General features: G+C 45.1%; 2 protein-coding genes across 2 annotated transcripts; one reads left to right on the top strand and one right to left on the bottom strand.

Annotated features, from left to right (window-relative positions):
• Positions 1-6,633: 6,633 nt before the first annotated feature.
• On the top strand, positions 6,634-7,389 carry LOC307247809 (claudin-34-like; the record flags this gene model as incomplete). Its single annotated transcript, XM_080023930.1, has 1 exon — positions 6,634-7,389. One exon carries the CDS (start codon positions 6,634-6,636, stop codon positions 7,387-7,389), a length of 756 nt encoding a protein of 251 aa, XP_079880056.1.
• A 6,058-nt stretch (positions 7,390-13,447) lies between these two features.
• LOC307247810 (putative claudin-24) lies at positions 13,448-14,110 on the bottom strand (the record flags this gene model as incomplete). The annotated part of the gene is made up of 1 exon (XM_080023931.1): positions 13,448-14,110. One exon carries the CDS (start codon positions 14,108-14,110, stop codon positions 13,448-13,450), a length of 663 nt encoding a protein of 220 aa, XP_079880057.1.
• Between the last annotated feature and the right edge of the window lie 2,513 nt (positions 14,111-16,623).

Genomic DNA, 16,623 nt, shown 5'->3' on the forward strand with positions numbered 1-16,623 from the left:
CCGGCTGCCACCGCTGGTCTCAAACAGGCGATGTATCCTGTTCTAGACGACAAGAGCAGGCGTTTGTGTTTTGTGGGGGGTTTTTTTGTTTGTTTTTTTTCCTTTCGCTTTATTGGCAAAATGTTGCGTAACTCAACCACAGACACACACACACACACACACACACACACACACACACACACACACACACACACAGTCGTCAGATCAGGGTGGTGAAGCCTTTCACTCCTACCAAACATTTTTTTTTATTGTACACGGTTTTTCTCCTCTTTGTTTGCACGCTTTCGTATGAACATCCCCGGCAAACCACACGTCGGCGCCACACGAGGCGTGTCGCTGTTTTTCGTGGCATTTGTGCTACTTTTGTTGAAGTTTGGAGACTTTTTATTTTTATTTTTTCCCGATAAGATGTCACTATAAACTCTGAATAATATGTATGTTTATTTATGCAGGTTAACCAAAGGGGGGCTTAGAAGAGGCCTAGAAAAGGACGATATAAACCGATTCTTGCAGACGAAGGGATTTGCGGCGGACAAATATTGAACTGGTGAAAGTGTTTGGATCTTTCTTCTTTTTTTTTTTTTTTTTTTTTTTCACGGCATTTAGCGAGTGTACGATTTATTCTCATCCGCGCGTTTGCCTCCGTTCATTTCCGTTCAGAGCAGAGTTGAGTGTCTGGCTCGGCCCGAAAGTGTTATTTTTAATCATTCATAAAGGCGTGACGAGTCACTTTGGAACTAGAGCTTTTTATATTAGTGTTTCTGATCCACTGCGTGTCCTCCTGGGTCAGGCTCGATGGCTTTCCACGTTTTCCTACGATGTGGGAAACGAACGATATGAATACGTCATATATTTTGTAAAATCATATTTTGTAGTAATTTATTGGTCTTTTTTTCAAATGCTCCTATACGGACGTAAAAGTGATTTTATTTTTTTTTGTTTTTTCTGAAATTCAATTTTATGATCTATGAGTTTTATTTTTTTTGTTTTGTTTTTTTGTCTCAACGAAATTAAGTGTTTCATTCCAGAATCCAGTGTTTATTAGATTTTTTTGTCCCATATCCAGTTATCTTTATTGCACGTGGAATTCAGTATTCTCCTCTGCTTCTCTGCTCGTGAGTTACAGTAGAGCTCCGTTTTTTTCCTTCCTGTTTGAAAATACAGGTCGTGGTTTTTTTTTGTTTTTTTTTTGTAACAAAAAAAAAAAAATCTCTTCGGTAGATTTTTTACAACTAGAAAATTTGAGTTGATTCACCTTCGGTCATATTTAATTTCCCTTACTCATATGTACAATGCTGATTTGCTCGGTCATTCCACACATGCTAGTCATGTTCATTTCTTGATATTATAATGTTCCAGCTGATGTCCCTGGACCTCCATCGCATCACCCTGTTTTAGCCCTTTAGGGTCCACCACAAACATATCCCAAATTAACTGATACACCTATCCACAGAGAATGTCAAATACATAAAATATGAAAGTATATATATCAAATCATATAAAATATGAAAGCATACAACAGCTACTATAGGGCCCCACTTAGTTATTGTATATTATTATTGTTCATTACTGCAACAGCCATCTTGTACTTGTCCGGACGTGTTAATACATTTTTTCATAAGAAAAGCAAAGCAAAAACACCACAAACATGATGTCATAGTTGAGTTGGCCATATCGTAGGCATTGTGTACTTTAGTATTTGAATGACTTGTATAATGTTCTCTGTGAAGGTGTGTATCAGTTCATCCATTTGGGGCGTGTTTTACGGTGGTTTTTATGAGAATGACCCCTGAACTGGTTTTATATTTTTTTGTTTTTTTACTGAGATTGCACAGGCGAGGTCTTTCCTTTTGTTGCTGTTGGTGATCGCTATAAACAGACACTGGACCGTCTCACTCTGACAACGGGGTGGTCTCCCTTTATCTCCCCTACGCTGACGTGTGTGTGTGTGTGTGTGTGTGTGTGTGTGTGTGTGTGTGTGTGTGTGTGTGTGTGTGTGTGTGTGTGTGTGTGTGTGTGTGTGTGTGTGTGTCTGTCGTGGTATCTGAATGATGTTCGCTGAAATTGTGATCGATATGTGGACACTTTCCAGTCTGCTCTGCTACCTTTCTGGGAGTCTCTCTCTCTCTCTCTCTCTCTCTCTGACGTGCCTACGGTGGTTCACCGCTACTCAACCCTCCGTGTACTGATGTGGCCGCGTTGTACCTCAGTACCCGTGCATCGTGTACGCAGTGCACTCTTTCGTCAAGCTGGAACACCCAATAAAAATGAGAATGAGCTCAAGTGGCAGGCTGTCTTCGCTCCGTGCTTGCTCTGCGGCAGCCCTCCACCCGGGCAAGCGGGTGGTGTCGCTTGTGTAACCGCGCCGGACCAGAGTGATAAGGCAAACGCCATCCTGCGTCTTTATTGCCCCCCCCCCCCCCCCCCCGTGATAAATGCAGGGTTTGGTCGGCCTGCCGTGCAGCGTTGCAGTGTTCGCGTCACGGCCGCAGCACCTCACAACATTGCAGGGCAAATCCTTTTAGGGGTAATACTGCAGTTTTCTTTTTAGCCCACTACTGTGCTTCTCCCTCTTAACTTCTATCGGGGTGTTTTTTGGTTTTTTTTCCCCCGCCCGTCAATGAAAAGGGTTTAACTTTTACATTTCAGCCTGAAGACAATAAATCTTAAGCATAAGGACCATGACATTTTTATTTTAACCAATATAGGGCGGTTTCAAAGACGCATACTTAAAATAATCCGAAATTTGAAAATGCCTTTCTGAGACGTTGCTCAATTTAAGATGAATTAGTTCCAGACTAGGAGGTCCAAGACTCAGGTCATGAAGGACTAGTCGGCTACTTCCGTCTCGTCTTGGTGCTGGTCTTAGTCCAGGGTTTAATTTACGCCTTCACATAGTCCTAGATGAGCTCTAATCTTCCTTCCCGAAATCCGATTTTTTAAAACCCGGACGAGGGCAAATCTGAGACCATTTTAAACCAGGACCGAAAAAGGCCATTTTGGTGAGTCCAGAATCAAAAGTCTGCTTAAGTCTGAGATAAGACCTAATCTGTGTCCACGGAACCGCCCTTGCCGAGTACTTATAAAAGTGCTTTTCCAGCACTTTTACTCCTGATACGACACATTTAATATGTGTATCATATTGCAATAATACCTTGCAGGAACGACGAATTGGCAACTTTAAACGGTAAATAATGATTCATCCGATGGTGTTCTTCATGAAAAGGAGACTCTTGCAGCGCCCCCTCTGGGGTTTATCGCAGTCCAAACCTTCCCGTGTGGGTGTGGACTGTCGTCAACTGGTCGTAAACACACAAGTCAGAAGATGGTCAGCCCCACCCTGCCCTTCCCGTAAGACCTCACTCGGTCAATAATTTACAGAGCGAGTGAAGCGATGAAAAGCTATGTGGGTTATGGGTTGAAAGATGAGGAAGTGCAGCTTTTTTTTTGTTTTTGTTTTTATTCTCCCTGGGTTCCTGTTTAACGACGGGACGACCGATCGCCTCTGCGCTGGTGTCTGGGCACCGCGAGTCCGAGCCTCCGAGGTAGGTACACATGTTGTTTCCCGAGGGTTCTGCCGGTTGACATCACCAATCGATACGTTTCAGTTTGCCACGGCTCTGTCCGCTCTTATCTCCTGTGAATTACCGACGGTTGTTTCATAATCTGTCAACGTGTGAACTCGGGGTTATCCCAGTTTCAAATGTCGTTTTTCCCTTTCACTTTATTCAACATGAAATGCAGGGGTGAGGCATTTTAATACGTTTACCAGGGAGGGGAACACTGCACAAAGCTCCCTAATGTTGAGAGATATTTATGGCAATAGATGTTTTTTTTTGTTTGTTTGTTTTTGTTTTTTTGCATAGTCATACAACATTGTTTTCCTTTTGCTGCTGTGTGACTCTTTGTTTAAACAAAAAAAAAAAAAGCAGAATGGCAAACAATTTCTCCCCGTTTCCAAAGAAATTTCATAAACCTTATCACCGTCTCGGTTCCCTCGTAGCATCTCTATTTGCATTTGCACAGTCAGGAATACAGGATCAAGTCTTTCGGACCGTATACTGTACACAGAAAGGTATTGACAGAAGTACAGAACAGTAAGATCAACTTTGTTCATTTAGATTTCGCCGTATCGTGTCAGTTATCGACCGATGCTTCACCTCCTTGGTCTTGGGACCGCAGAGCTTTTATCAAGCTGGGGTCAGACCAGGCCTTCGCCCAGGTGGTACCCCAGATACCGTACCTCCCTCCATCCCGCGGCACACTTGTTTGGGTTGGCGGTGAGCCCAGCCCACCTCAGGGACTAACTCCCAGGTGTCGTCGCGAATGATTACATCGCCTAGGTAGGCTGCGGCGCAGGACGCAGTCATTGAGTCTCTGAAAGGTGACTGGGATTCGGAACAACCCGAACGGAAGTGTGCGAAAGTGGTATAAGCCAAACAGAGTGGAGAGTGCCAACATTTCCTTGGACTCCTGAGACAAAGGAATCTGCCAGTAATCCTTGGTTAAATCCAGTGTCGTGAAAAAACGAGCCGTACCTAACCGGTCGAGAATTAATTGACCCAGAGAGTCGGGTAGGCGTTGAATTTTAACACCAGAACCGACCATGGGGCTAACCCACCAGCACGCTGGGACTAGACCAGTCACTCGTAGTCTCAGGTCCGTAACATACTGTATCTCGTTCTTACTGGTGCTAAGACCTTTCACCCAGTTCTTTAATTAGGTCTAGCACCTCCCGGGGTCTCCTACCAAAGAGGAGTTCAAAGGTTAAAAATCCCTTGGAGGCCTGGGGAACCTCCAGCACCGCAAACAATCGTCGTGACCGAACTTTCCTGTTTTTCAGCATTTTAAATAAAGCTCTCCACCAGGCCGTCGGTCCGGGGATGGTAAACGCTGGTCAGAACTGAGCAGACGCCCAGTGACTCATGAAGTTCCCGAAAAGTACGTGACAAAGGTAGTGCCCTGGTCGGTCGGGATTCCCTTCGGAATCCCAACTCAGGAGATGGCCTGAAACAGTGCCTGCGCCACACTTTTGGCGGTTTTACACCGCAGGGGCACTGCTTCGCTGTACCGGGTTCCATAGTCCACAAGGACTAACACAAAACGATACCCGCGGGCACTGCAGTCTAACGGCCCAGTGAGGTCCGTACCGAGTCTTTTGAACGGGAACTTGACTAGGGGGAGGGGCTTCAACGGCACTCTTGGTGTAGCCGGAGGGTTGACTAACCGGCACTCAGGACACGCAGTGCACCAATCAAGCACATCTGCCCAAATGCCCGGTCAATAGAAGGGGGCCATTATCCGCCGTCGCGTTTTATCCTGACCGAGGTGACTGGCCTTCGGGTTATGGTGAGCGGCCTGGAAGAGCATTTCCCGGCGGCTCTTCGGCACCAACAACTGGCACCAACAAATCTCCTCTCCTGTCTGAGTGTCATGGCTCACTCTATATAACCCATCCCTAATCACCGAAAAATACGATTGAGTGAGTATGGCTTCTGGACGCATCAATACATCATCAATTTTAACTACCTACTACGTCAATGGGAAAGGTTAGAGGGACTGGGGGAGTCCTTTTTGCCGTGGTGCGCCAACATGGGGATAGTTCAATTATATAGAGCAACAAGAACCTTGCAGGTCAGAAGTATAAATAATACCACTAATAGTAATAGGTTGTGGTGGTTTCGGGCGCAGGAGGAATGGCGTTCCACTCTGGCTCCTGGTCGGCTGACGGGAATGCGCCGATCCCCTCTGCAAGACTGACAAACATTTAGCAATCTCCCTGCCTCCAGTCGGCCTAATCAGCGCCAGCCTAGCTGCCGCGGGGAAGGGAACCATGCTGTTGTCTGCAGCCGGTGCTTGACCACGCGCCTTGGTTCGCCACACTGATATTTTTGCTGCTGGCTGCTTACTAGTTCCCTTGATAGTGCAGCACTGACGCATAGTGTCATCAACAATAAAACTTCAGCTTTGCACTTCATGGTGCTATCAATGCTTTGAGCAGGTCCTGCTGTAGAGAAAATATTGGGCTTTGTGACCAATATTATGAAAAAAAGTGTTCAGTGTTAAAAAGCTTAATTTTAAGTGCAAATCCCACAAAAAGTCTGATTAAAAGGTTAGGTGTAGGTAAATACTGTACCTATGTCTACCTTTGGCCTTGAACTTGCCTTGGGATTTTTTTAATGATTGTATTGCACACTTTTGCCTTGTCCTATACTACTACTGCTCCTTGTTGATTGACATCAGTCCGTTTTTATGAGTCTGTTTCTCTATTGTCACTAACACCGGTGTCTTTCGATTACTGTGTTTTCCTCCTCTCAGGGCATCCAGCCCGGCACTTTGTTGAGTAACCTCGACAACAACAGTATCGGTTAAAAAGATACCTCTTGCTCCGGAGGTGGATGTGAAAGGGAAAGAGACAGTGTCAAAGAAAGAGCCCAAGAAAGAGTAGTGAACAGGTGATCGACTGAACAACCTCCGACTGTAAAGACTGATAGACAACAACGCTCAAGTTGACACCTTTGAACGAGAAGGAACTAACCCCTCGTAGAATGTCTGAGGGATTACCAGGAGCCACCTGGATCTCTGCTACCTGCCTCAGGTGATCCCTATAGACTGTTAAGCAGCATAGACGTCATGACCCAGCTGGTTGACACTGCACACGCCCAGCTGGTCGCCTTGTGGCTGGGCTTCATGGGCTGGATTCTAAATGCCGTGACTCTTGGAATCATCCAGTGGAGGGTTTGGCACGTTGCCCCCGGGAGTGACATTAGCTCGGACGTGGCCTGGGTGGGCATCTGGAGGGCCTGCTTCCACAGCCACACCCTGGTCACCCCCGAATTCAGAATCATGTACTGCAGCAGCATCGGCCTGGCCGAGGACTTCACGCCCCCCGAGATTGCGGCGGCTCAGGTCCTCATGGTGCTGGCACTGCTGGCGGGGTTACTCGGGAGCGCCGTCTGCATCTACGCCCTGAGGAAAGTCTACTTTGACCTGCACAAGAGCTGGCCCATTCGCTCTGCCTTCATGTGTGCCGGCGCCCTGAGCCTCTTGGCGGCCATGCTGTCCTGCGCCCCCGTCCTGTGGAACCTGCATTCGGTGTTGACCAATCAGACTATCCACTTCCCCCGTGAATTCCACATGCCCCCGGCTCCCCTCTCGCAGGACGTCGGCCCTGGCATCATCGTCGGGCTCGTTGCCACAGCGCTGATGATCACCAGCGGGGCCATTTTCTTAACCTACAGGATGCCCGACGGGCCAGAACTCAGTCGCCAGTCTCAGAGAGAGTTGAGACAAACAGTGAGGCCGAGGATGGAATCACAAACCGACAAGACCGCAATGAGTTGGATGTGCAAAGATAACGCAGCCTTCCAGTCCCATGAAAATCTGTGAAGCGTTAAGCCTAGTTTATGCTTCTGAGTGGGCACATGTCATCATCTGTTATGGCTAAGCGTAGGTCACAGAGGAGCAGACGTGCCCACCACCAAAGCTCAATGCGTTGTGCGGCCCTGCGCATCAAACAAGCTGATTGGTTGAACAGTCCAACTTCCTGTACGGGAGTTGGGTTCGAAAACGGAAAAAAACATATTTAGCAGATAGAAGCATGAATTGTGGATGAGGTTCGAAAGTGGATTTTTATTTGCCTATACAGATTTTTCAGGTCTAATGTTTTCAAATAAAGTTTGGAAAAAAAAAAAAGTATTTCTTCTGTTTTCTGTACATTGTGGTTCAATACATGTGACACTGCCCTCCGACGGACGGTAACGTTATACACAAAACCCCTATATAAAATAAAATATAAAAGCATGAGGGCAGAGGACCAGGTCGCATACCTGAATGTTAAAAGTTTTTAAGTCATAGATGGACACGGAGGGTGAAGAATGCCATAGTGTTTGATAACGGTTGTGATCAACTCCATGAGTGGGAAATGTGACGAATTTCATTGAAATCAACTGTGCAGAATGTGATACAGTAGTATATTTCACGAAGAATGACAATATAATCCAATTGGGTTTTCTCCATGCATATATTTTTTACATTTTATATCTATATATTTTTTGCATTTAATGACCATATAATTTTTTTGCATATAATATACAGTAATATATTTCACAAAGAGTATCGTACACGACAATATAATCCAATTGGCTTTTCTCCGTGCATATCATTTTTTTACATTTTATATCTATGTATTTTTTTGTATATAATGATGATTCATTGCGTTCAGGTTTTTATGCTCTGCAGAAAAGGAACGGAACGGTTTCATTTGCATGAAATGCCCCGATATGTAATGCTTATGGCTTATAACGCAAGGGACGTTCCCTAGGTTGATTTATTTTGTCCACGAGGGGGCGCCTGTTGCTTCGCTTGTTGTGGGACGCTTGAAAAGACCTGAAAACCAAGAGAGAAACACGTACCAGCCCTAGACTTGTTCGTTTTAAAAAGTAATGAGCATATTATAAAGAATGTATGATTTGAAAGCATTTTTTATTTTTCTATCTATCTATCTATCTACTTACTTTTTTTTAACCTGTGCTGTCAGCATGCTGGACATACAACACAGAGTATTTGTGCCATTGCATCTAGGACAGAGTTAGTCTGCAAGTGGAGTTCAACTTCTCCACCTGCAATGCAACTCTATATTCATTGTTTAATCATCAACAACTGCTGCAACAACTCTGTCCTGTGGACGACCTGTGGGATGACAAGAGCACAGCTTTTTGTTATACATCAGTCCCCCTCTTGGTAGAATGATCTTACCATGTTTGGGTCTATAAACAACTCACTACTCCAAGAGGGGGAGAATCACCATGGGTGAGACAATTTAACAAAGAAACAATCAACATGTACATGTAAAAAAATAAACATAGAAACGTCGGACGAAAACATGTATCGAAAAAACAGAGTTTATCAGGTCCAGGAAAACTGGAACAGCAATTGGTCACGTGGCCTCTTCCTGTCATAGTTATGGCAGTGAATGAGGCAGAAAAGGAGAGGAATGCAACCAGGAAGGTGCTGGGGTGCGTTTAAAGCAAGAGTGTGTGTGTGTGTCTCAGTCTATTGTGTGGTGTATGTATGAGTAGCGGAGTTTTAGCACTGGGAGAGATGGTCAAAGCGCCACCAGATCGACGCAGGGGCGCAGCAGGTCGGGGAGCAGCCACACGGATCCCCCCCCACCCCCCCCAGGACCCGACCGCGCCCACCTCCCGTACTTGGAGGCACCCGACCTACAGCGACCAGCCATGGGTGCAGGGCGGCCCGCCATGGGCCTTCCGCCACGCCGGGCAGCTCCGTGCCCCCATCAGGCCCCTGCTTGGCCCCCCGGCCCGCCGAGCATGCGGACCACAGAACAGAGGGCGGCAGTTGCACCCCCGCCCCCCAACCCACCGCCCCCCCACCCCCAGCAACGAGCCCCCCACTCCTTCAGGAGTTTATTTCAATAACAATATCAGTAGTTGTAACAGCAAAGGGTGTTTTTTACAACCCTAACCCTACTACGCTAACCCTACGACCCTAACCCTACGACCCTAACCCTACAACCCTAACCCTACTACACTAACCCTACTACCCTAACCCTACGACCCTAACCCTATTGCCCTAACCCTACTACCCTAACCTTATGACCCTAACCCTAATACCCTAACCCTAACCCCCACTCCTTCAGGAGTTTATTTCAATAACAATATCAGTAGTTGTAACAGCAAAGGGTGTTTTTTACAACCCTAACCCTACTACGCTAACCCTACGACCCTAACCCTACGACCCTAACCCTACTACACTAACCCTACTACCCTAACCCTACGACCCTAACCCTATTGCCCTAACCCTACTACCCTAACCTTATGACCCTAACCCTAATACCCTAACCCTAACCCCTCAGAAGTTACTTTCAACCTGCTTGGGTAATTTAATGGAAGAAAAAGACAAGAAAGAACACGATATTTACCTACCTCTAGAGATTTTGTTTTATTTCAGTTCGTCATTCTCAAATCTATTTCTGAGTTTGACGATCGATCTGATCATGTACTGTAAGGCGGCTGATCAAACCCCGGAAGATTTGACCGTGGTTGGGTGTTCTGTTCCCTGTGTAGCTCAATGGGCAGAATGAGCTCCAACTCTTCTAAACATGGAGGCACTGACTGTATTAGAGCTTCAGTGTGGTGTTTTTTTTAATTGTCACCCCTGCCTGACCCCTAACTCTCTTCTCTGAGAACAGATAACACTGCTCAGTATGACGTGTGTGTGTGTGTGTGTGTGTGTGTGTGTGTGTGTGTGTGTGTGTGTGTGTGTGTGTGTGTGTGTGTGTGTGTGTGTGTGTGTGTGTGTGTGTGTGTGTGTGTGTGTGTGTGTGTGTGCGTGCGTGTTTGCTTTACTATACTTGTGAGGACCGTCTCTGGATTGAGTATTCTTTTGTTCAGAAGTAACCCAACAACATGTATCCTCACTTATCAGGTGTATTTACTTGGTCCTCCCTTTGATACAGGTGTGTGTGTGTGTGTGTGTGTGTGCGTGTGTGCGTGTGTGCGTGTTTTACTATACATGTGAGTACTGGTCTCTGAATTTACTATTTTTTGGTTGAGTTGTGATATTAGTTATATGGTTAGGATAAACTATATGTCAACTAAAAGACAGCTACATTTCTCTTGCATCATTTGTTAATCATTGCACAGGTCCTTCAAGGTTCACGGGCTTCTGGGGTGTATGCGGACATAAAAATGGTCTTTTCGGTTATTGCACGTCTTATCTTTACGGCTCTGGAGGAAAGGAAAATGATACCGTTGAATCCAAATGCACTGCCCACTCCTCTCTCTCAAAAAGAAGAAAGAACATATTTGAAATCTGCCACAGACCTCCAGCATTTGCGTGACCCCGTGCCCATAGTTTTCCTCACGCCGGGGTGAGAGAGAGAATGTTCCTGACTGTTCCGCTGCCCGTGTGGAAGTCACATGCGACCACCAGCCGCTGCTTAAGATACGGTTGGCGTCGCCGGGCGGCCGTCTGATGTGGAGCCAACCACTGTTTGGGAGATCGAAAAGTGAGATTTGCATGGGAGGAGACGCTCATAATGACCGTATTGTCAGGGACCCAACAATGGGCGGCTTTCACATTGACCGATGCGGACGCAGACTGGAGGGCCGAGCGTTTCTCAGCTGTAATCCATCCAGGGAAGTTCTGTGCAGAGCTGTAATTGTCATTTGTGGTTCTGCCTCAGACCCGTACGGTAACATGCATGTTGTAGCTTGAATGTTATTCTCCCTTGTAAGTCGCTTTGGATAAAAGCGTCTGCTAAATGACTAAATGTAAAATGTAAATGTTGTCGGTAGGTCCGACATTCTCTACCCTGTTGACTTAAACCCAGTAAAAAAAACATGGTACAGAAAACAGAGGAATGAACTCAAAGTGATTGTGTTGCTTGTGACGCTCCTTTGACACCAGGGGAGAATTATGCACAATGCTGCCTGAAATAAGGGTGTGCTCAAAGAAACAAGAAACAAACAGTCTTTATTCGTCACGCAACACACCACACCACACTACACACACACATGCACATGCAAACGCATGGCCATTTAGATTCCCCAGTCAGTCCATGACTTGCTACACCATCCACTAGTAGTTGCACTACTAGTTGTAGAGGCAGAGCAAAATGAATAGTGATAAAAATAATAATAATAACAATAACAATACTAATAACAATAACAACAATAGTAATAACAATAATAATAATAATAATAATAATAATCTTGATTTAATGCACCTCATAATATATTTATACAATATATATATATTGTATTTACTTTTTCTTAATGTCTTTTATTTATTGATTTTACCTTGCACCATTCTGTCAACTTCTTCTACTGTAGCACCCGCATTTTCCCCCTGGGGATTAATAAAGTTAATTTGATTTGATCTTATCTTATAATTATATCCTAACTAGAGTCACTACATTTAACAGCAGCAGTATGCAAACTATATGAAGAGCTGGATGAATGCATTCTGTTTTATTATTTGACAAAACATGTACACATTGCTTTATTGTACATATGACAGACGGGACATACATTTTGGATTTACTGATTTAACGCTCATGTCATAGCATTTATTACGTCCTTTAATGGTCGTGAGACTGTAAAAGGTAGAAACAAGTAAAGAGAACAGTTACATGGAAAGAAATTATTATTATTTACCATCTCCCCTTTTCTAAGATATACATCCCCCTGTCACCCTGCTGCTATGGCGATGTTGTTCATAAAGATTATTATTCTAATTTTCACTGTCAAAGAAAAGGGCTTTGTTGCTTGCTCCCTTTTTCAAGTTTTTGTTTTTAAATTAACATCCAAATACTTTAAATTCTGCATTTTTTTTCCAAGTTGTCATACAAAACATTACCACTGACCTGATAATGTGAAGAAACAAACAAACAAAAAAACAAACAAACAAGCAAGACTTGAGTAACTAAAATAGTTAAAGTTCTTTATTTTCCAATAGATACTGATAAATAGTTTGGACAGAGGAACAACTGACATTCCTTTTGCAGGTAAGTTTACAGAGAATTCAAAGTCCAAGTACAACCTTTGGCATCAAAGTACAACTTAGTACTATGGTAGTTACACAAGCACAGAGTGATGAGTAAATATAATTTAATGTATTTATCATCTATCTATCTATCCGTCTATCCGTCTGTCTATCTATATCTATATATCCATGCATCCATTGTCTCTTTGGCTGCAAAGTGGAATTCCCTCTATGATGAATATCTGTTCGTCTGTGCAACAAAATGTTTCACTGATTGAAAAAAGAAAAACAACATAGAATGAAAAAAACCATTTAAAGTGAATCTGCGTAACAATACTGTACGCACATTATTAGCAGGGCATAGGACTGAACGTTGTTTAAATGTGAATTCTCATGATGCTGATGCCTTCATGGCAACACTGGCTCCCGAAAATCCTTCCGCGCCGTCGTCCCTGTCGTTCTGCGCCAACTTTGGTGTTTTGTTCGCGGGGTTTGATGAAGCTTATAATCAGGAGAATGGAGGTGAATGCATGATGGATCCTCCAACGTATCCCTTAAATCATCACTTTGAGACACTCTTCAAACTATAAGACAAATGACGCAGGGCAGCGAAGAACGCAAGCCGCGACACTTCCAAGTTCACCTTTGAAAACCATGTTACTCTATCTTATCCTGTTCTCTTTTGTTTCCGTTCATTCTGGAAACACTGAATTATAAAGTCAAACTGCTTCTGAATAAACATACTGTATCTCTTCCTAGCTTTTAAAACTCTTACTGCACAGACCTTCATGCTTTGTTGCGGCCCGCTTGATACAGAAGGGATCCGTAATATTGACGCAATTCAGTCGATAAAACAAAGTGTTTCAACTCCTGTCTTGGTGTGCTTAAAGCTTTAAACGGAGGGCACATGAGCCAGCGGCAGCGCTCGCTCTTTGCCTCAAACGTACTCCGATATTGTCCTCCGGGAAGAGCTGACCGAGCGCGCCCTGACAAGAGGGACGGGGTTGTCACAGTCGTCCTCCTGCAGACACAAAGAGGACGCAAGCAGCAGGACGCCGGACACCAGGTGGAGGAGGCCCGCTGTCCAGCCGCAGAACAGAGCACTGCCAAACTCCCAGCGCGGCACCACGTCCGGCAGGCTCCGGTCGAAGAACCTCACCACGGTCAGGTGCGCCACGTAGGACACGGGCACGAGGCCCAGCATCCCCGCCGCCAGGCAAAGCGTCCCCGCGGCCATCTTCATCACCCGCTTGGCTCTGAGGTTCTCCAGCCTGCTGTCGCAGCTGTTCACCACGTACATCCCGGGAATGGCCAGGAGGAGCCCCAGGAGCCCCGTGGCCACCGCCGCGCACATGAGGATCCGGGCCAGCTTGATGTCGGGGGGCAGGCCCAGGAGGCTGTCGTAGGCCCTGCACCCCGTGGCCCCGTGCTCCTGCACCACGCAGGTCTCCCACAGGCCCAGCTCGTAGCTCTCGGTGGGGAGGAGGTCCGTGGAGAGGGTGAGCCAGGTGGGCATGGTGGTGGTGGTCACGGAGAAGAGCCAGGCCCCCGCGGAGAAAAACACCCCGAAAAGCTCAAGGGCGCACACCCTCGCGTCCATGGCGGCACCTGTCACGGATACGCTGAACCCACCGACCTCCACTCTCTCTTGCTCTGTCTGTCAGTCTGTCTCTCTCGTTTTGTTATTGTCAGGAGAGGAGGGCTCCCCTCTTCACTGGACTATAATTCATGCCGAAATAAATATCCCATCAGGCCCGGCGGCTTCGGCGGGGGTGTAGGAGAGCTCTCCTCCAGGGGTCGGTGCTCGCTCAACCCGACGCATCTGGAGGGGAGAGGGGAGCAGCCAGGCTTCACCCCCCTCCACCCCTGCTGCTCTGCCACTGGTCAGCGGGATGGAGCTAGGGGCCGGCGCCCAAGATAACAGAACCATTCAACTCCAGGCAAACAGAGAGGTACACACAGGATGTTGTTAAAAATTCAGGGGATTTTATTATATGGCCAGCACACAGGGAGGAGAAAAAGGCTTTGGAGGTTTGTGGAATGGCTCTGTCCACTCGCTGTCTTTGTTTTCGGACAAATTGCGGGAGCCGAAGCAGCGTTGCTTGGCAAAGTGACGCAAAATGGATATGTTTAGGGGGGGAATTTACGTGCGCTACAAGTCTTTTTTCGGCTCTATAAATTCTGTACAGCACACTCTTTGGTGTCATATATCAACCAAAGACGACAAAAGACCGCCGGCAACCTAGAATTTGGCACAATACAGTAAGTTGTACACAAACCTCCCCCCCCCCCCCCATCATCGTCATTCCACGTCATAACAGTATTAACTTGATGTAGTGTGTTGGGAATTAAATGATTTAGGACGCAAACTCAAACTGTGACCAAAACTTACATTTGTGGTTTTTAATGTTTGTAACAAGAGTCACACCATGTCCTTGATTTACCAAAATTCTGGATTGCAACCAGAAAACCTAAAAAAATGCACCAGCACACAGAGGCAGCCGCACGACCGACTCACTAATATACACAGTTTTTCTGACATTTCGGGGGCAATATATATTGAATTTTTTTTAACGTTAAATCATTGATTCAAAACAACTTGGCCTTGTGCATAGCCTTGATGTTCTGTTCTTTGATGAAAGGATGATTTGGAGGAAAAAAACCTGAAGCCCCGAGTTTGGCTTTACGCTCCCCCGCCACCTTGGCAGGGGTGCTGGTGCGTGGCCACCGAAACCACCAGACGGGCAGAGGCCCGGGAAGACACACGCCCCGCCTAAAATCCAGAACCAAATACCCATTAAGAAATAGTAAACTTTGATATTGGGACCCAAAAGTCGTGTGTGTAGGGTTGGAATGGTTATCTCGTTTTTTTCTCTCTCTCTCTCTCTCTCTCGCTCTTCTCTCTCATTTACTGTTGTATACTGTGCTGTATTATCCCAAACACTACCTCACTCTATTCACATTCACATGCCACTTTAATGCACATATCTGTATATACATAGGCATATTCCCTCTATCTATTCCATTTTATTTCATTTTATTTTTTAATGTATTTTATTCTATATTTTTTTATTTTATTCTATAAGTATTCAACTTACTGTATTGGGTTTTAGGAGTCAGTTAGTTGGCCTATTAGAAAGAAATTTATTTTTTTATTTTTTCCTAGGACATATTGTGTGCTATCACCGGGTGCGTTGCATTACATTTCACTGCATATATGTATGAAAGTATGTAGATGTATGAAAGTATGTCTATGTATGAAAGTATGTATATGTTTGAAAGTATGTCTATGTATGAAAGTATGTAGATGTATGAAAGTATGTAGATGTATGAAAGTATGTAGATGTATGAAAGTATGTCTATGTAGATGTATGAAAGTATGTCTATGTATGAAAGTATGTAGATGTATGAAAGTATGTAGATGTATGAAAGTATGTCTATGTATGAAAGTATGTAGATGTATGAAAGTATGTAGATGTATGAAAGTATGTAGATGTATGAAAGTATGTAGATGTATGAAAGTATGTAGATGTATGAAAGTATGTCTATGTATGAAAGTATGTCTATGTATGAAAGTATGTAGATGTATGAAAGTATGTCTATGTATGAAAGTATGTAGATGTATGAAAGTATGTAGATGTATTAAAGTATGTCTATGTATGAAAGTATGTATATGTATGAAAGTATGTAGATGTATGAAAGTAGATTCAAGATTCAAGATAGTGGCGCGATAGTGGCGCCGCCCCTAGCGGTCGCCTGCGCCGGCGCTCCGGTTTCTTTCTTACTCTTTAGTATTTTTTCCTTTTTTTATCACAATGTTCGCCAGAAAAACATCAACAATTAACTCATACGGCCGCGATGCACTCATGGATATAAAAATTTCCCTAAACGAACAACTTTGGGACTTTTTATCCGTGGGAGCAGAGTGGCCGGCGGAAATCCTACGCGGGAACACTCGCAACAACAACTACAACAACAAAAATGGAGTCGCTGTTCCACGAGCCGGCCCACGGAGGAAGCACCGAGGTAAACGAGGCGGCATTCGGGTCAGAATGAGGACGCAACCTTACCGTCCACCTCTGCCAAGCATCCTTCTTGCTAACGTCCAGTCCC

The sequence above is a fragment of the Zeus faber genome (assembly GCF_960531495.2).
Source record: "Zeus faber genome assembly, chromosome: 2".
In the NCBI taxonomy this organism is placed as follows: Eukaryota; Metazoa; Chordata; class Actinopteri; order Zeiformes; family Zeidae; genus Zeus; species Zeus faber.